Source organism: Hypanus sabinus, chromosome 5 (assembly GCF_030144855.1).
Source record: "Hypanus sabinus isolate sHypSab1 chromosome 5, sHypSab1.hap1, whole genome shotgun sequence".
In the NCBI taxonomy this organism is placed as follows: domain Eukaryota; kingdom Metazoa; phylum Chordata; class Chondrichthyes; order Myliobatiformes; family Dasyatidae; genus Hypanus; species Hypanus sabinus.
In genome coordinates, this window is record NC_082710.1 from 174,374,035 (window position 1) to 174,395,654 (window position 21,620).

A 21,620-nucleotide genomic window follows, 5' to 3' on the forward strand; every position below is an offset into this window, starting at 1 on the left:
CCGGGAGGCAGCAGGGCATCCGTGTATCTTGGTCTCGCCCACAGAACCCCCTTTTGCTGTTCCCCTAAATAATGGATCACCGATCACCAATGCACATCTCTTTTCTCGGCTTCCCTTCTGTGTCAAAGAGGCAGGCTCGGTGCCAGTAACCCTATCGCTGTGACTTTCCTCTGGTAAGTCATGCACACCTCCCCCCACAACAGTATCTAAAGTGATATGCCTATGGTGAAGATGTTCCCTGACACGCTGGGAGATTCCAGTGCTTTGTGTGTCACCAGCACTACATGCCCCGTCTTACCAACATTCACCTTGGCCTCCCTTTTAGAGTTAGCACCACTATCTCTTCTCCCAGCTAAACCATGTCAATGCCGGTGGACTTTTGGAGCCCAGGATCCGCCGCCAGTGGCTACTTCTGAATCCGCAGTCTTTCTGTTCCGTTAACGGATGCCGTTAACGCATTAAATTTAATGGATCGATAATTCTCAAATTGTTTTTATTTCACTCTATGGACGTTTACATTTATACTGACTTAATCCTGACGCCTGTCGGGAGCAGACCCGTTTACAGACACAGAGCGGAACCGGAGCAGATACTCAGCCACTGGTTTCTATATCCAGTCGCGACGAAAGGATAAAGTTTCTCCGTGAATTTATTCCCAGTGAAGGTGTGGAGATGGGACTTGGTCTCCGCGTTGTAAAGTGAAACTATCCCGGACTCGTAATTGAGATAAACTCCCACCCTCCCGGGGATGGGATCGTCAAGGAGACGGGATTCCGGGGAATAGGGAACATAGATCTCGTCATCATGCCGCGTGATGATCCAGAATCCGGTCTCCGGACTTAGGCCAATATCTCCCTTCCTGTCCACAGACTCTGCGGCGACTCCCAGGCTCCAGTACCGATTCCCCGCCACCGCTACCTCCCAGTAATGTCTCCCTGATGTGAATCCCTCCGATCCCAGCACACAAGCCCAGTACGTGAACCTCTTCTCGGTATCAGGGAGATTCATCCAGGTCTCGGTCCGTCTCACACTCTTCCGATCCTCAGACACCTCGAGCCACGAATTCGCCGTTTCCACATCCAGGGTGACAGAGTCTGGGGGGAGAAGCAGAGAATTAGAGAATTAGACAGGAGGCTGACAAAAACCTTTCCCGGGGTTTTACCAAACTTCAGCGGATAGACATCTAAAACGTTCCCGAGGTCTTTCCTCTGGGATGGAGAGAGGAGTTTTCCGAATCAAAACACACAAAATTCTAGGGGAAATCAGAGGTTTAAGTAGCATATGTTGAAAGAGATGGACTATGGAAGTTTCAGGTCGAGACTTCCTCACAAAAGGGAAAGAAATACCGGAGACAGCCAGTGGAAACGTTTATGAGAAAGGGGTGGAGCAACACCTGGATCCAGATGAGGATGAGGTGAGTGTATACTGGAGGCAATCAAAGAGGAAGTAAGATGGGCTTTTCAGTCGAATTACTCGTGCTCACCAACTTGCTTCAACTTGCCCATTATCCCTTAAAACCTTTCCTACCCATGACCAATTCAAATGTTTTTAAAAATATTTAACCGCACCCACCTCTGCACTTCCTCTGGCAGCCTCCTAAGCTCCAGGGAAAACGTCCCTGCCTATTCAGCCTCCCGTTATAATGAAAGCCCTCTATTTCTCAACATCCACTGTCTTAGACTCCTCCACTATCTTACTTAACATATCGACCTGTTGAACTGAGAACCAAACTTTCCTCTTACACTGACTTTTGTGCTAATGGCAGCTCGCACATAACAGGAAGGTTCTCTCCCGCCACTTACTGGAATGGATGATGATAGGATCAGGTCCTGGCTCCCAAAACTGCTTTAATTAAAAAGCTCACCAGCGTCCTATAATCCTTACCCATCCCTGCTTCAAGTGGCAGAATATCCAGCAGCTTAGGCACCACAGATCTACCCAATAATTGCGTAAGCATCTTCCTACATTATACCAAATATCTGTGGAACATCATGATCGTATGTTGCACTGTCTCCGGTACCTTATAAAAATCACACGACTCATTCCCGTACTTAGCAACAAAGTGGCAAAGTGGAGTTCAAACCCATGTGTCCTAACCTCCATGTCGCCAAACACATATCTTCTCTCCTGTTCCTTCCCAAAAGGAGCTTCCCCTGAAATGATGGAACCAAATTAAAATACCATATCCCTATTCCACAAATCTGCCATTTTCTAATCCCAGTGAACCGAATACAAGATTTGTCTTCAGACTTTCCTTTACTGACTATAAAATAGGTTTTCTATGTTTCTTTATTTTTAACTGTCCTTTCATTACCCGGTACACCCAGATGGGCGGGGACCCAACAGAACTGCAGATCTATTCCCGTACTCTCCAGAACATACAAATTCCAGTGCGCTTCCATCAACGCTTTGATTCTAAACTCTGCAGTTCCAAGGCAGCATCTGAGCACATCACAACTCTTTTTCATGTAACTTGTTTGACCAATTGTAAACTAATGACAACAGCCATAAATACTGCTATATAGACAGTTAGTCCACCTGTCAGGTTTTTCCCCACCTCGACATTAAACCAGGTGTTAAGTATCCCAGAACCCACCCTGTTACCAGCTAGGAGTTTAAAACCATTTTTGGATTTAGGCAAAAAGGAAAAATACTGTTGCCATAAATGACCAGACACCCTCACACCTCCTACAGGACCCTTTCTATCCCCCAGCAGTGACAGATCTGTTCCCAGATCTGGAAATTTTCAAGGTGGCTGTTCTGGCCAGGCCACTGTTGGGCGAAAACGCAAATTGTCAAGACCATTCTCCCACACGTATACCTTAATTATCTGCCCAAAACATTTACCAAATCTGTTAGCACATTCCCAGCAATCCATTAAAAGCGAATATATTAAACCGCAACCTTACTACGAAAGTCCTGTATGCAAGACTGAATTTTTCACTCTGCTGGTTAAGAGGCATCTCTCCTAGTTCAACCCCAAATGCGTCTCTTGGTCTGATCTAGCATGTTCCACTCCAGATTCTATGTGCCCTGACCTGTAGGATATCCAACGAAAATAAAACTGAATAAGCTGCCTCTCAATAAATTATGCAACCATTGTTCAGACAAGAGCATATTAAAGCATGATAAATTGTCAATAGCACATCCCTGGAGGCTCCACTGTCATACTCAGACATACACCGCAAAAAGTTAATGACCTGCTTACATTCTTCCTTCAAAAAATTTATATGTGTTCTCCAAGTCAGTCTCGCAACTAGCAATAACCCCAAATATTTAAACACCGGAACCCTAGACAGCGAACGTCCATACACAGTCATGTGAATATTATCCAGCCCTTGTTTCTGAATGAAAACCATACATTCTGACTTAGAAATTGAAAATTTAAAACCTCAGTTCAAAGACCATTACTGATAACGCTGTTTGCGCAGACTGAGCAGAGAACCTCAGTTCAGGTGCTCTTTAAGTATTAAACTCCTGGGCCAGCTATCCATACTCCGGTGAGTTAGAGTTTTTAAACCTTGGAAGCTCACCCGGTCTGGTGCGTAACGTAATGTGTTTCTTCAAATGACGGACCATGAATTCTTCCTGAGCTTCCCACAATGTTTTGGGACACACTTGATCGGATGTGGGGATTTATCTACATGTCTATCCATGGCCGCCTCTGCTGTCAAGAGACGAACAACACCTTATATTCCGTCTGGGTAGCCTCCAACCTGATGGAATGAACATTGATTTCTCGAACTTCCATTAATGCCCATTCTCCCCTTCTTACGCCATCCCTGATTTATTTATACCCCCCATCCTTTTTATTTCTCTCTCTTCCCATCACTCTGCCTGTACTCCATCTCCCTTTGGTGCTCCCCTCCCCCTTTCTTTCTCCCTAGGCCTCCCATCCCATGATCCTTTCCCTTCTCCAGCTCTGTCTCCTTTCTGCCAATCACCTTTCCAGCTCTTAGCTTCACCCCACACCCTCCGGTCTTCTCCTATCATTTCGGATTTCCCCCTCCCCCCACTACTTTCAAAACTCTTACTATCTTTCCTTTTAGTTAGTCTTGACGAAGGGTCTCGGCCGAAACGTCGACAGTGCTTCTCCTATAGATGCTGTCTGGCCTGCTGCATTCCACCAGCATTTTGTGTGTGTTGCTTGAATTTTCAGCATCTGCAGATTTCCTCGTGTTTGCGATTTATCTACATTACTGCATTTTAGGACATGCAGCACATTTGCTTCTGTAATGTGGCAGAAAATGAAATCAATCATCTTCTGTGATAAGGGGGAATTGGGAGCTCTGTGGAACTGGTACAGAAGAGGAGTTGAGGCCTGGATCAGAGAAATTATTTAGAAAGTTATGGGCCAAACATAGGTAAATGGGCCAAGGGGTGATCTGAGAGAAATATATAAGGTTATGAGGGGTGTAGATTGAGCAGATGGTTGAAATCTTCCTCCCACAGGAGGGGGATCAAATTTAAGAGGTCACATGTCTGAGGGTGGGAGGAAGGAGTTTAAAGGTGAATTTATTTGAACAATGAGAGGTTGATGTTGGAATTTGCTGGCAGAGGAGCTGATAGAATCAGATAGATAGAATAACTGTGTTTAAGTGACACTCAGACAAACACTTCAATAAGCAAGGCACAGAAGGAGACTGACTTAATGCTGGCCAATGGGATGAGTGTAGATGGGTAAATAGGTCAGCACAGAGGTGAAGGGCTGAAGGGCCCATTTCTTTGCTGTATCATGATGACTGTGATTTTAAATGAACTGAACGACTGAGACCCCACAGCCTCTGGTGCAGAGAATCCTCTGAGGGTCCACCCCAACCTGAGACAGTGACCCTGACCCTCAACTCCTCACACAGGAGAAACATCCTCCCTACATCCTGCTTGTTGACCATGGGAAGAATTTTATGTTTCCCTGAGATCTCTTCTCATTCTTCTAAACTTTGAACAGAGTACATAGAACAGTACAGCAAAAGAGCAGCTCCTTCATTCAATATGACAGTGACTGGTTGATGCAAACCTCAATTCCTCTTCTGTATCAGTACCCCAAACCCTCAGCCTCCTGAACTTTCAAAAATTTCTTTAACTCCTCCTTAACAATATCCAATAACCAGGCCTCACACAATCTTCTGGAGGATCTCAGCACGTCAAGCAGCATCTATGGGAGAAAAATGACTGTCAAAATTCCAGGTCAAACACCTACATCCGGGAGATTCCTGGTATAGAGAGGAGAAGGGGTGTGGTGAGACAGGAGTCTGGGGTGACGGTGGACTGGAGGTATGACAAGCAGATTCCTCCAAGTAGGGTAAAGGAAGTGGTGTGGGCGGTAGCTGGGAAACAGTGGTGGGTGTAGACACAGAGCTTAAAATCAGAGGGATATGGAGAAAGGAAAATGTGTGAAGAAATCTTATCAGTAATGGAGGTGATAATGGGAACCATTAGGAGACAGATGAATGACAGATGGAATTGGAACCAGATGGCCAGGGGTGAGAAGCATGTGGGTGAACTGTTAATGTTGATGGAAGCATAAGGTCTTTGTCCCCTTTGCCACAAACCCACCTCCACCGCCCCATCACCCACATTCCACTCTGCCCTGATCCAGAGTTTCAGCTCCTTCAGGATCAATGTGTTTGTTGAGCTCTGGAGTTACAGAAGAAGGGAGAGGCTGTTCATGTATTTCCCATAGAGACAGGTATGGGAGATGGGGAATGAAGGCAAATGAGTCGTTATGTCTCAGAACGTATCCATATTACAAAGGAGGAGTGTAAATTGGATTCTGGCCATAGATGACCAAGGGCTGTGGTGGAGAAGTGTTATTTTGTCTGGAGGTCTGTGACCAGTGGTGTGGTGCAGAGGTCAGTGCTGTTAACTCTGTTGCTGGTGAGATATGTGGCCTGTACCCTTGCAATGACACAAATTTGGTGGGACAGTGGATAGTGTAGAAGGGTGTTGAAGGATACAATCAAACATCAATCAATTGAAGATCTGGATGGGAAAATGGCTGATGGAGTTTGTCCTAGATGAGTGAGGGAGGGTACATTTTGGAAGGTTAAATGTAAGGGATAGTTATAGAGTATATGGGAGTTCCCCAGCAGCATTGATGACAGAGGTATATTAGGTTTCAAGTGCACAGTTCCCTCAAATGGCAACACAAGTGTAGAGTATGGTCAGGAAGGTGTAGGACAAGCTTGTTTTTATCATTTGCAGTGTGGAGACCACAAGAGACTACAGAGGGAGGTATCTGATGCAGGGTCTCCAAATGAAACTTCGATCATCTCTTCTTCTCCACAGATGCTACATGGTATTTCGAGTTCCTTCATCAGCTTGTTTTTGGATTTGGAGTAAAATAATAACAACAATATGAAGTATACATTGTCCCAATAGTAATAACTACAACTTGTATCATCCTAAAGTCACCACACAATTGCTTTGAACAATTAGTTCTACACAGCAATATTCATGCAAATCTCCAGAAAACCACAATACTAAAAACCACTAGTATATTCTGAAAGTTCTTAGCAATCGAGGAATGAGTGCACTTGCCTGTGCCCATACCGCAGCTTTTACCAGCTTGAGCGAAGAAAAAATAAAAATACAACAATAATAATAAACAGTTTACAGAGCACTTTTGATCCAAACAATGTAACTCAAAGTTCTTCACAAAGGGATAAAGTGGAGACATGAAACATGTCAGTTAAATGCCAGGTTAAATAAACAGGAGTATTGAGAAAATGGATACAACAGCAATGTTTAAGAGACAATTCAATGGGCACATGAACAGGCAGGGAACTGAGGTTGCAGGACACAGGCAGGCAAGTGGTATGAGTTTAATTTACTCTCATGGTTGGCACAGTCGCAGTGGACACATACTGAGGGAACTGGAAAAAATCACAGAGGAGTCTCTGGTCACAAAGTGTTACAAGGGTGGATTCAACTCTCTTGTGAGAGTCTGCTGGTCACTGCTCACTAACCTAAGGAGTATTAGAGACAGGGGACTACACTGAAGAGGGAAAGTCAAGGTCAGAATGTAAGCACGTGACCACTCCGCCATTGAAGTAAAGGACAGTTTTAATGGGTTCGTCATGTATGTTAAATTAAAGAGTAATTATTGAGAGAATTGGTCTCTTTAAGGGACACTATGGTGATCTGCAGGTGAAGCCAAAAAGGAAGGGAGTGGTCTTAAATGAGTATTTCCCATCTGCATTTCCCAGGGAGAAGGTCATGGAAAACCAAGAATGAAAGAAACTAAGTTCAGGAGCAACATTTTGGAACATGTCACTTTACAAATGAGGAAGTGCTGGTGAAATCTCGACCGAGGTCAATGTTGGTTGGTGTGTCTGGGCTCAGTCTTTCAGTGCTTCAATGTGATGGTTTGATAACAACAGTGAGTCCAGCAGGGGGCAGACATGGGTCCGCAGTCACGGACAAGTCAGACAGGGTAGTAGCACATGAGGGACTCGTGTGTATCTTTCTGACAATACTGGATACAACACTGATATGAACTTTATTTTATTTAGAGATAAAGTACAGAACATGTCCTTCCAGCCCAATGAGCCATACTGTTCACCAACACCCCTATTTAACACTAATCTAATCACAGGACAATTTTCAATGTCCTTACCAACTACTACATTTTAGGTTGTAGGAGGAAACCGGAGCACCCAGAGGAAGCCCGGGCGGTCAAGGGGAGAACATACAAATCCTTACAGAGAGCACCAGAATTAAATTCCAAAGTCTGACTCCACGTGCTGGAATAGTTTTGCACTAACCGCTATGCCACCATGCCCACCCTCTATTCACTATAATGTCATTAAGAGCTTTTGTGGTAGGATTCACATTCATGTCTTTTCGGGTTTGTACAGCAACCAGGATACAGTGGGTAATCTAACAGGCCCGTGTACTGGTTGCATTGTATCCCTTTGTCGATTGTTTCACAGTAGGTAGGATTGATGCTAGAATAAAAACACTGATCCTATTCAGCAGATTATTGCAACCAATCTATGCTTCTAATTCTCATTAATTGTGTCTCATAAACAATGACAAATGAATCAGTGTAAGTTTTACCTCGATTAATGGTATCAAGTATTTCTCTCAATAATGTGTGCAACAAATAGATCTGATCGAACTTTTCAACCGGAAGGAGACCGTCTGTCACTGACAATGTCTGTTCATCATCACTAATCCTGTAAATGTAAAACTGTTGGTTATAATCTGTAGTTCCAATTATTTTAAAATCTGTATAGGGTTGCAGAAAGCCTTTGGAGCGGGCAACGAAGTGAGAGGGCTTTGGCTCAACGAGGTGAGGCGGTAACGAGATGAGGCCAGGTAGGTTTAACTGTGTTATTTGCGGAAAGGAGGCCAGTTTGCTATGCTCGGTGTCAGCTGTGGGAGGTCCTGGAGTCTCCCAGCCTCCCGCACGGCCATATCTGCACCTGGTGTGTCGAACTGCAGCTCCTGAGGGACCGAGTTAGGGAACTGGAGATGCACTTAATGACATTCGCCTAGTCAGGGAGAGCGAGGAGGTGATAGAAAGGAATTATAGGCAGGTGGTTACACCGGGGCACAGGAGACAGACAAGTGGGTCCCAGTTAAGAGGGGGAAGGGAAAGAGTCAGGTACTAGAGAGTACCCCTGTGGCTGTAGGCTTGACAGTAAGTACTCCTGTTTGAGTGGGGGGGGGGGTGCAGCCTACCTGGGGGAAGCAACAGTGGCCGTGCCTCTGTCACAAAGTCTGGCCCTGTGGCCCAGAAGGGTAGGGATAGGAAGAGGAAGGCAGTAGTGATAGGCGACACTATAGTTAGGGGGATCAGACAGGCGATTCTGTGGGCACAGGAAAGAAACTCGGATGGTAGTTTGCCTCCCAGGTGCCAGGGTCTGGGATGTTTCAGATCGCATCCAAGATATCCTGCTGTGGGAGGGAGAACAGCCAGAGTTTATGGAACATATTGGTACCAATGACATAGGTAGGAAAAGGGAAGAGGGCCTGAAAAAGGAGTGCAGGGAGTTAGGGAGGAAGTTGAAAAGCAGGACCGCAAAGGTAGAAATCTCGGGATTACTGCCTGTGCCACGTGACAATGAGAATAGGACTAAAATGAGGTGGAGGATAAATGCATGGCTGAGGGATAGGAGCAGGGGGCAGGGATTCAGATTTCTGGATCACTGGGACCGCTTTTGGGGCAGGTGTGATCTGTACAAAAAGGACAAGTTGTTCTTGAATCCCAGGGGGACCAATATCCTGGCGAGGAGGTTTTTTAACGTAGCTGCGGGGAGTTTAAACTAGAATATTTTGGGAGGGGGGGAACCAAACCGAAGAGACTGGGAAAGAGGAGGTTGGCTCACAAATAGAGAAAGCTTGTAGACAGTGCAAGAGGGAGGATGGGCAGGCGAAGCTTACAAAAGGTAATGATAGAGAAGGAGTTATTAAGAAGAAAATTAGGAGAGCCAGAAGGGGCCATGAGAAGGCCTTGCTGGGAAGGATTAAGGAAAACCCCAAGGCATTCTACAAGTATGTGAAGAGCAGGAGGTTAAGATACGAAAGAATAGGACCTATCAAGTGTGACAGTGGGAAAGTGTGTATGCAACTGGAGGAAATAGCAGAGGTACAGAATGAATACTTTACTTCAGTATTCACTATGGAAAAGGATCTTGGTGATTGTAGTGATGACTTGCAGCAGACTGAAAAGCTTGAGCATGTAGATATTAAGAAAGAAGATGTACTGGAGCTTTTGGAAAGCATCAAGTTGGATAAGTTGCTGGGACCAGATGTGATGTACTGTCGGAGGCGAGGGATGAGATTGCTGAGTCTCTGGCGATGATTTTTCCATCATCAATGGGTATGGGAGCGGTTATGGAGGATTGGAGGGTTGCAGATGTTGATCTTTTATTCAAGAAAGGGACTAGAGATAGCCCAGGAAATTAAAGACCAGCGAGTCTTACCTCACTGGTTGGAAGGTTGATGTAGAATATCCTGAGAGGCAGGATTTTTGAACATCTGGAGAGGTATAATATGGTTAGGAATACTCAGCATTACTTTGTAAAGGGCAGGTTGTACCTTACGAGTTTGATTTAATTTTTTGAGGATGTGACTAAACACATTGATGCAGGAAGAACAGTAGATGTAGTATAGTGTCAGCAAAGCATTTGAAAAGGTACCCCATGAAAGGCTTATTGAGAAAGTAAGGGGGCATGGGATATAAAGAGACATCGCTTTGTGTATCCGAAACTGGCTTGCCCACAGAAGGCAAAGAGTCGGTGTAGACTGGTCACATTCTCAATGGAGATCAGTCACCAGTGGAGTGCCTCAGGGATCTGTTCTGGGATCCATACTCTTCGTGATTTTTATAAATGACCTGGATGAGGAAGTGGAGGGAGGGGTTAGGAAGTTTGCTGATGACACAAAGGTTGGGGTTGTTGTGGATAGTGTGGAGGGCTGTCATAGGTTACAGCGGGACATTGATAGGGTGCAAAACCGAACTGAGAAGTGGCAGATGGAGCTCAACCCAGATAATTGTGAAGTGGTTCATTTTGGTAGGTCAAATCTGATGGCAGAATGTACTATTAATGGTAAGACTCTTGGCAGTGTGGATGATCAGAGGGATCTTGGGGTCCGAGTCCATAGGACATTCAAAGCTGCTGTGCAGGTTGACTCTGTGGTTAAGAAGGCATGTGGTGCATTGGCCTTCATCAATCGTGTGATTGAGTTTAAGGACCGAGAGGTAATGTTGCAGCTATAAAGGACCCTGGTCAGACCTCACTTAGGGTATTATGCTCAGTTCTGGTCACCTCACTACAGGAAGAATGTGGAAGCCATAGAAAGGGTGCACAGGAGATTTACAAGGGTGTTGTCTGGATTGGGCAGGGTACCTTATGAGGATAGGTTGAGTGAACTCAGCCTTTTCTCCTTGGAGCAACAGAGGATGAGAGGTGACCTGACAGAGGTGTACAAGATGATGAGATTGATTGTGTGAATATTCAGAGGCTTTTTCCCAGGGCTGAAATGGTTGCCACAGGAGGACACAGGTTTAAGGTGTTGGGGAGTAGGTACAGAGGAAATGCCAGGTGTAAGTTTTTTAGTCAGAGAGTGGTGAGTGCGTGGAATAGGCTGACGGCAACGGTGGTAGAGGAGGATGTGATAGGGTCTTTTAAGAAACTTTTGGATAGGTACATGGAGCTTAGGAAAATAGAGGGCCTTAGGTAAGCCTAGTAACTTGTAAGGTAGGGAACATGTTCGGCACAACTTTGTGGGCCGAAGGGCCTGTATTGTGCTGTAGGTTTTCTATGTTTCTATGTAAAAGACCAGGTCCTACCTCCTCTTCCAAGAAGCTTCCTCCTGAAATAAATAAAATGCCAATCTGAATGCACTTGGACAAGGGGTTGAAAATTCCCACTCTTATAGTCACACACATTCATGAACAATACAGAACCATGGGTAAATGACAAGGAATGTTCATGCCATAACTGAGAGGATGGAACGTACTCAAAAGACTGGACAGTTTGTGTAGTCTTTATGTGGATACCATGTCTGAGAGGATCAGATGGAGGAATATAAGAATCTGAATGGAATTTATGGGATGGGAGTGGAGAAAATATTTCTGTTGTGTGGAGTCCAAAAGTAAAAGATAAACAATTAGCTGGGCATTACTAAATCCCACAAGAAACCAGGTGAAGAGAATGTAGAACTAAATGCCACATGAATGGTTAAATTGAACCAGTAGAGATTGGATGTAATGATGAAGCTTGGCAAACACATGAGGGACCGTGGAGTTTGGAGCACTGTTGCTGGTAGTTGAGAGCAGGAGGGAGAAAGATTGTGCAATATGCAAATTAAAAGGAACAGATGTTCCGAATGGTCTGCCTATGATGGAGAACGGGATATAATCCCCTGTAATCCCATACCTGAAAACAAAAGGCAATAGGGTAAGTTTCCCTTAAGTCTCTAATCTAATGGAAATCAAATGACAAATCTGATCTGTGGGTCACATTCTGGAATTCATGCTTTGCTTTCATATGTTGACAGAGAGATCTTCACACCCACGGCACCAGACACACTCATAGTGTGATTGGAACTAGATGCTAATGTGCGTTTTATGGATATTTGACATAGGAATTCAGGAAACAATCACCAGTTCAGTGTTACGTTCAGAGTAACTCATTTAGAAGAAGTTTGCAGACAGTCCTGTGATGTATAGGATATTGTGGAAGTCCATTTTGGGGACATAACAGTCCTGAACTCTGAAACATATGCCTATCTGAAGTCAGTTTAGAACCATTTGTCAATGTTACAGTTACTTCAAACATTGATCCCAATTTTGTCCACTTTAAAAAAAACGAATTAAAATATAATCTCTCACCTTGAGAAATATCACACTCTCTTTTTGATCCAACTGTTCCTGTAACCTTGAGATCTCCTTCTGAGTAGAATTCAAATTTTTTTGAATCTCTCGAAGATTTTTCTCCATTGGATTTAAAATCCTCTTCTCTTCTTCCCTGAGATCTCTGAGTATGCGCTGCTCCTTCTCGGTAAGAATCTGGTGCAGTTCAACAAACTGTGATGTGACGTGGGACTGAAGGATGTGTGACTGTTCCTGTCCAATGAAAGATGAAGACTAATTTACTATATTGCTTTGTTGTATTTCCTTCTGACATGGAAGGTGTCTGTTCAGCCCATCAAATCAATTTTGGTTCTCAGAGCAATCCCATCAATCCCATGTCCTCATGTTTCCCTGAATCCTGCTCTCCCTCACATCACAACTAAATCCGACCTGATTTGCATACCCCATCTCAATTTCAAAGTACAAAGTAAATTTATTATTGAAGTACATATATGACCACATTCATACCCTGAGATTACTTTTCTTTCAGGTAATCACAATAAATACAAGATATACCATTTGATCAACGGAAGACTGCACCCAACAGGATGGACAACACCAATGAGCAAAAAAGCAACAAATAGTGCAAATAAAAAGGAAAGAGAAAAACATAATAATAATAATAATAATAATAATAATAATAATAATAATAAATTAACAATAATAATAAATGTGTAATAATAGAGAACATGAGATTTGAAAGTGAGTCTAGTTCAGTGGGAATAGTTCAGTGATGGTTCGAGTAAAGTTCAGTGAAGTTATCCCCTCTGGTTCAAGAGCCTGATGGATCAGGGTAATAGCGGTTTCTGAACCTGGTGGTGTGGGTTCTGAAGATCCTGTATCAATGCTCCAAGTAGGTGTGCTCAGTGTTGGAGAGGACTTTACCCATGACAAACTGTTTCGAATCCACTACTTTGTTGTAAAGCTTCTGTACAAGGGCATTGGTATTTGTACAACTGCCAATATAATCTCCACCACACATGTACGGAAAAATGTCTCCATTCTAGTTGTCCTGCCGAATCTTTGCAAACTTCGAAGGAAATCGAGATGCTGCTGTGACTCCTTTGGCTTGACCAAGAACAGATCCTCTGAAATAATACCACCTAAAAATTTACTGCCACTGACGCTCTCCTCCTCTGATATGCTGATGAGTACTGGCTCATGGACCTCTGGTTTCCTCCTGTTGAATTCAATAATCTTCTCCTTAGCCTTCCCGACATTGAGTGAAAAGTTGTTGTTGACATCACTCAGCCACATTTTTAACTTCCCTCCTATATCTTCAGTCGTTACCATCCTCGATTTGGCCAATGACAGTGGCGATATCGGCAAACTTGCCTAGGGCATTGGAGTTGTGCTTTGCCTCACAGTTATATGTATCATGTGAGTAGAGCAAGGGCTCTAAGCACAGAACTTTGTGGTGCTCCTGTGCTGAAGGAAAGTTTTGCGAAGTTTTTGCCAATTGGATCTGACTGGATTCTGAAACTTAAGGATCAAGTTACACAAGGAGGTATTGAGGCTGTGGACCTGAAACCTATTGATTAGTGTTGTGGGGGCGATAGCATCAAATGCTGAATTGTAGTCAATGAAGAGCATCTGTATGAATTTTTATTGTCCATATATTCCAGATTTCCAGAAAGCCAATGAAATGACATCTGCAGTTGACTTGTTGTGACAGAAGGCAAATTAAAGAAAAAAACATGTTCCTTATCAGGCAAGAGTTGATTTATTTCATCACCAATCTCTCAAAGAATATCATATCAGTAGATGTAAGTGGTACTGAACAATAATTACTGAAGCAGGTTCCGTGTTCTTCTTAAGTACTGGTCCAGCATGCTTGAAGCAAGTGGGTACATCAGATTACCGAACTGAGAGGATAGGATTGCCAGTGAACACTCCAGCCAGTCCATTGGCACAGGTCTTTCGTACTTGGACAGGTACATGGTCTGCGCCAGATGTTTTATTGGAATCACCCTCCTGAAGGATGCAGTCATGTAGGCCTCAGTGACTGAAATTACAGGTTTCGTGGGGGCTACGGGAGTTCATGAAGATGCCTACATATTTTGATGGTCAACGTGACTATAAAAAGCATTCAGCTCATCTGCGAATGAACCTTTGTTGTCAACTATGTCTCTTGGTTTCACTTTGTAGGAGATTATAGCATTTAAGCTGTGAACATCAACTTTGGTGATTGTACATAGACCTCTTATACTTAATGTCACTGGCCTGGGTCACCCAGGAATTCTGGATACAGAAAATCCTGAATGATTTTATGGGGACAGCTCATATACATTTGTTTTCATAAAGTCCGTGATAGCCATGGAGTATTCATTCGGATCGGCCCAGTCTACTGACTGAATGCAATTTCGTAGCCACTCCTCAGCCTCTCACGACCAGCTCCATGTAGTCCTTATCTCTGTAGTCTTGCTCTTTAGCCGCTGCTTGGATGCAGGTAAGTGGAGGGCAATTAAGTGATCAGAATTCCAGAAATGTGATCTAGGCATAGCTTTCATAATCGTAGTGTAAGAGTGGTCAAGAGTGTTGGGACCGCTGGGGCTGTAGGTGATAATTAGGCAGAGCTTTCTTCAGGCAAGCTTGACTGAAGTTCATCACAAATATGTCAGAAAAACTAGACCATTGCGTTGGCCTCCACAAAACGTTTATCATGAAACAGAGATAACTCATTTTTGCTTTGGTCAGCAGACCGGACTATCTGGTAAATTGAGAAGCCTTCAGGTCTCATCGACATATCCAGCATCTCAGACTAATCCATGTCTCTGAGAAACACGGAAAACAGCAATTCCTCATTTCCCTCCATTGCAACAATTTGCCTTTCGTTCTTCGATCTTATTCACCAGCGTCTGTATGTTTGCGAACAAGAAGCTGAGTACAGGAAGTTCCATTCCTCTGTGTTTCAGCTTGGCTTTGAGTGCTCCCCTCCTCCCTCTCTTCTGGGCACGGCGATGAACTTCGTCCGCTTAAACATGCTGAAGCTGTAAGTTTGAGAGTGAAGTCCACAGAGTCCTTCAGAAGATTGTGAAATCACTAATTTATTATGTCAGTTCAAAGTACGTTGCTTAAAGGCAAATTGCAGGCTTCATTTGGCAATCAGAGTAATTCAGAAGAAATGCATATCAAAATTTTGTCAGCAGCCGTTAGAACGACGCTAATGTTCATCTCTGAAGTAGTCAACAGAACTAATTACAGAAAACGATAAAACATTCAGCTCATATATCCTTAGGCTGTCGCTGAAACTACCGTGGTCACAGGGGAACGTGCAAACACCACGGAGACAGCATCAGAGGTCAGGATCTAACCCAGGTTACTGGAGCTGCCATACATTGCTATTATACACTAAAAGGATCAGACCCACACAACAATATTAGAAATTCTGCTCACAAAACCTCACCCGAACTCCAGAAATCTTCTCCTTCTGTTGCTGTTCCTTTTTCTCAAACTCTGCTTTGTTTTTGGCAAGAGAGTCCATTGAAGATTTAACCCGAACCTTGGAATTAAAGAGTGAATGGATTAGACAAAAACATGGTACAACAAAAACAGACAGTCTTAATCAGGTTAATTTTACCTTGTAGATTTCAGTGGCTTCTTTAACCGGCATGAAATTGTGCGACCTGTGTTCCCGTGCAGTCGCACAGACCACGCAGATCAGTGTCTTGTCCGTCTCACAAAACAGCTTCAGCTCTTCCTCATGTTCCTCGCAATAACGTTTATTTTCCTTCTCTTTCGGCTTCAGGTTTAGTTTCCGAGCTTTCTCAGATAGATTTGCCAAGGCCCGATTGAGCTTGATGATGGGGTTAGCAAACTCCTCTCTACATTCCGGGCAGGCGTTTTTCCGCTGCCTTCCCCAATACTGTGTGACACAGGGGCGACAGAAGTTGTGTCCACACTCCAGAATGACAGGTTCGGTGAAGAAATCCAGGCAGATGGGACAAATCACCTCCTCGGTTAAACTCTCCACCTGTCCTTTCGAAACCATGTTAACTCCAGATATTTCCTGATTCAGGGTCCTTTCGCCTTCGGGAAGCTGCGGAGCCCCTGTAGTACTGCAACTAGAGGCTGTTACGTACCCTGCAACGGGTTAAATAGGACCAGCAGATATGGACACACCTGGAGTCTGAGTCTTCCGTTATAAACACTATTTTATTAGTAACTACGTGATAAAGTAATATAAAACAAGATAAGGTAAACAGGTTAGCAGAGTATATGCATAGATAAGCGAATAAATAAAGTTCCCCCAAACGTCTTCCGGCTTAGGTAGTGAAATGATACATTATTACGATGGTATGGTATGCAGTCAATTCAGTTCTGAAATTCGAATTGAGTAGTTTGAAGAGAGAGAGAGATGTTTTGTCTTCCCAGTGCCAATGCCGTCGAATCTTCCACGTCGTCCTCCTGCTCCCCAAACTTATTAAAGTCACCGACTGTGACCACTCAGAAGAGGACGCCGTTTTCACGTGGTACAGCTATCAAACCAGGCAAGGGTTAAACACACCGATAGCTTTCCACCGGTCTTCCCTTCGTCCTGTTATGAGTGATGAACAGACCTGATGGACAATGGGGTGCAGAGTTAACCATCCCCCCCCCCCCCGAGAACCATGAACTATTGCTGTTGCTATGCTGCTCATGAGCGAGAGATAAAGACCAGGCAAGAACATTTGCTACAGATAAGAGAGAGAGACTGTTGATTTATTGTGACTCTTCTTGGATTATTTAACTTTCACTACAAAGATGTTACTTTGCTCGTTAACATTCCTCAGGAAACTGCAGGAGTGGCCTGATTTGATAGACACAGTCATTCAGAATTGATTGATATTTGAGACCCCGTTAGTAGGGATAAAAAGGCAGGTCTGGAGAGACACCCTTCAGACCCACCAGTGGACCCTGACTGAGGGTTGTGAACCCACAAGGAAGGTGGGGGCTTCGAAGACCGATCCAGGAGATTGGTCAGTAAAGCTCTCAGTGTAACGGCAGGAAGGTGGAGACTTGTGTGTGTGTCCACTCATTCCAGAGTGACAAGTCCACCATAGAAAAATGGTCTAGCTGAAGGATGGAGGGGTCATAGCCGAACTACCTCAACGGTGCAACGGAATCAAAAAGCCACAGAAAGCTCTGCCTGCTGCAACTGTTACATCTCGTTCGCTCTCTCTCTCCAACGGTTACCATACAACAACTATACCTACCTCAGCACGCATGAACTGAACTTTATACTTTTCTATGACAATTCATTTACCCCTAGACATCGATAGAGCTTGTTTATTATTGCTAACTTGTGTTTTATGTATATTTGCATTATTGGTATTGTTTTGCTTATTTTACTAATAAACACTTTTGAATACAGTGCCACCAGACTCTAACGGATACTTCTATCTTTGCTCTTCTGACACCCAGTTACGGGGTACGTAACCATCCACACTGTGAGAAAAAAAACACCTTTGCCGTGGGCCCACAAAGCTCAACCAGTGTCAGAGTCTTCCTTGCCTCTGGTGTCTGGTGTGTCTGATTACAAAGCCAGTTGACCTTGTATATATTCCACAAGGGTTGAACATCAGCTGTCCATCATATAGCTCCGCCTTGGAAATGGCAAGACAGAGCAAAATGATGGACTGCAGCAACCGGGAATGAACGTCATGTTGCTGCCAGTATTTAAAGTAATCATGGCCATTTGCACATTGATCAGAAACACATTAAACAGGTCGGAACATAAATGTAGCTGTAGAAAAGTGTAAGACAAGACTGAAAGGGAAAATTCCTGAAATGCGTGACAGGTAGTCAATGGTTCAGGTGATGGATCTCGACCCGAAATGACAGCTGTCAATTTCGCCTCAACGAACCTGCTTGACTCGCGAAGTCCCTCCGGTTATTTGTTACTTTTTACTCGACAATTAAGAAGAGTCAGGCTTGAGTGTAAAACTGTGGTTCTGTGTAAACTTATAGTAACTATTAAATAAATTAACGCCATGAAACTGGGTGTGTGGAGAGAATATTGTGTGCATGGAGACAGAAGCCGGTAGTGAAGACGGAGATGAAGCTGCCAGAAAAAGCATAGGACTGGGCTTTAAACATCCGAGCGTGGAAGTCCTGATCCAGTTTCGTTGAAGAACCGATTTTATTACTCTTCATGTGAAGCTTCCTGCCTTCAGCCATGTACAGTCCTGCTGCAACAGAAGGTCCAGTCTGTTCGAGTCTGTGCCTACACTTGGAAATCGGCTGTCCCGTGAACCCCTTCAGCTCCAGAGAGCAGGCTTCCCCACTTGCCACCCAGTTCCACATTGATCATCAGGGGGCTTCCACAGCAGTGGCTCCATGCACAAGGGGCGGGGTTAGTTGTAGTTGGCACAGACACCCGCATGTTTTTTTAATTAACAAAGAAAAATTATTGGTAATAAAATTATTTACAAGGGCAAACCATCCATGCCTTTCCATGCTTTACATTCGTGGTCACTGCTTCCCATTCTGTTCTAGAACTGCTGCTACTGCGGTTTTGTATTACATACAAGAAGAATTTAGCGGCTTCCATCCCCACCCAACATCACACTCCCACCCCCCAGCAGAAGAACCCGACAACGTTGTCCTTCACAAATTGAGGCTTTGCTGCACCACCTTTGGTTCAGCCCTCAGCCCGTACTCCTGTCCCGTACTCCTGCAACGGAGGATGAGAGGTGACCTGATAGACGATGAGAGGCATTGATGGTCACAGGCTTTTACCAGGGCTAAAATGGCTAACACGTGAGGTGCTTGGAAGTAGGTACAGAGGAGATATCAGGGGTATTTTTTTCTTATGCAGGAAGTGGTGAGTGCATGGAATGGGCTACCGGCACCTGTGATGGAGGCGGATATGATAGGGTATTTTAAGAGACTCCTGTATAGATACATGCAGATTAGGAAAATAGAGGCCTATGTATTTTCTAAAGTAAATACATGTTCAGCACAGCATTGTGGGCCGAAGGGTCTGCATAGTGCTGTATGCTTTCTATGTTTCTATGCTTTAGAAAAATGCATCGTCATGCATTCCCAAACGTAGTATTCCATCTGCCACTTTCTGCCCATTCTTCCATTCTGTCGAAGACCTGCTGAAATCACATTTCTTCATCAGCACGACCTATCCCTCCACCTATCTCTGTATAATCCGCAAATTTTGCCACAAGCCACTGTTTCCATTATCCATGTCATCGACAAACAGTGTGATAGTTGGTGGATACAATACGGACCCCTGACAAACATCACAGGCCACTGGCAGCCAACCAGCAAAGTCCCCTTTTATTCCCACTCACTGTGTCTTGCCTGTCCGCCGTTCCTCTATCCATGCCAGTGCCTTTCCTGTAATGCCATAGGATTTTATCTTGTTAAGCAGCCTCAAGTATATCTCCTTATCAGAAGTGTGGCCTTCTGAAAATCCAAGTAAACCATATCCACTGCCTCTCCTTTGTCCACCCTGCTTGTTACTTCCTCGAAGAACTCATATGATTTGTCAGGCAAGATTTCCTTTCACAGAAACCATGCTGACTTTGGCTTATTTTATTATTAGTCTCCAAGTACCCCGAAACCTCATCATTAATAATGGACTCTAACACTTTCCTCACCACTCAGTTTAGGCCAACTGGCCTGTAATTTCCTTTGTTTTGCCCCCCTCCCTCCTTAAAGAGAAGATCACAGATCGACATCAGGAAGTCCATCAATAAATATTCAGTTTTTCTCTTGTCACTGCCCTTGGCATGCAGCAAGATCTTTAAAATCCCCACAACCTTCCACCATGAGACAGGTTTAAAGGGAGTCAGGGTACAGTGAGGGCTAGTTGGCAACGATCTTGCCAGAAAGGTGAAAAGAACAGGTGAGGAAGAGACCTTGGTGAGGAATGAGGTCCACTCTCTTTCTTCAAACAGTAACATCAGTTTTATGGTCATCAAGACGCAGATCCCAAAACCTGGACTTAGTCACAGGGAGAGTGCTGGCACTGGAAGTGGGGTGTGGCTTGTTCTTGCGAAGGCAAGAGTGCCTGCAAAAGTTTTTCTCCAAACTCCCAGAGGAAAAAAATGGTAGCTAAGGGATAGTCACAGCGTTCGGACACAGGACATCATCTCGATAAATTCAGGGGGGAGGGAGAAGTCTGAAATCCTAACCCACCCCTCTGTAAAAAGACTAACGGTTCAGTACCACAGTGGGTAGAAACACTGCACCACAGGCTCCAGATCCGGGCTTGACCCCCATCCCCAGCAACTAGAACAAAGAATGGCAGCTAGCCAACTGCTCCTCCCCCACTCCACATGGCAACCGCTGGAAGCTCTGTTTTCCCCACGTCCATTAATGACCGAAGATTGCTTCTTTCCTTCTACCTCATCTCCCGAATGAGAATAGGTTGAGTACTTTACCACAATGAACTCTACAGGAGATCTTTCAAGTGCAGTAAAGAAAGTTAAAACCTTGAGGCCACCTTGAAGTGAAAGTGAGATGGCGAACAGGAGGGCCCATGGGCTGGTTGGGAAGTGAACACCAGGTGTGTCTGCATGGTTGCATGGCCTCAGTAAACAAGGAGATGGAATGGGGATTGGAAATCAAGAATGAGGAGAGGGAGGGCAAATGTGGGGTAAACAGACTTACAACTTGGGGAAATAAATGACACAGAAAAGGGGACCTGAGGTAGAACAAGGAAGCAAAGCTGACAACCTGAAGGGAGAAATCAGAAGGGAGAAAAGAGGAAGTTAAACAATGGAGAGGTAATGAGAAAGAAAGATTGAGAGGGGCAGAAAGAATGAAAAAGGGGAAGAGAAGGGAGAGAGGGGTAAGGGCTGGGAGAGAGGGGGAGACAGAGGGAGAGAAAAAGACAGAAAGAAGACTAACAGAGGGGGAGGGAGAAAGGGGGCGCTTCATGTAATTTCATCACCAACCCGTCCCAGACCAGAGCTGAGCTTACACCCTCAGGCCATACCCCATGTGAAGAAGGGCCACACCTTCCTTCAGGCATACGCAGTCGCAGGAGAACGGTTACAATTCCTGGCACGCTTCCTGCTGCACTAAACAGGTCAGATCATCTTCTCAAAGTTTTCATGGCCACTTCCACCTTCTACACTTCCCTTTTGCTCTCCTTCAACAGTGGAAGGAAAGGAGAAACTCAAATCGAGCTCTGGATGTGTTTCACAGATATGTCAGGTGAGGCAGAGACATTGCAGGAAGCTGAGCCCCTCTACCCCACCCCAGCATTCAAAGAGGATCAAGACTGACTTACTGTCCAACCCCCACCCCC

General features: G+C 44.5%; 1 protein-coding gene across 1 annotated transcript; it reads right to left on the minus strand.

Moving 5' to 3' along the window:
* Positions 1 to 561: 561 nt before the first annotated feature.
* On the minus strand, positions 562 to 16,358 carry LOC132394611 (zinc-binding protein A33-like). Its single transcript, XM_059970954.1, has 6 exons — positions 15,948 to 16,358; positions 15,774 to 15,869; positions 12,347 to 12,580; positions 11,303 to 11,325; positions 8,062 to 8,180; positions 562 to 1,094 (listed from the first exon to the last, which is right to left on the minus strand). Exons 1-6 carry the CDS (start codon positions 16,356 to 16,358, stop codon positions 562 to 564), a joined length of 1,416 nt encoding a protein of 471 aa, XP_059826937.1.
* Positions 16,359 to 21,620: the final 5,262 nt, after the last annotated feature.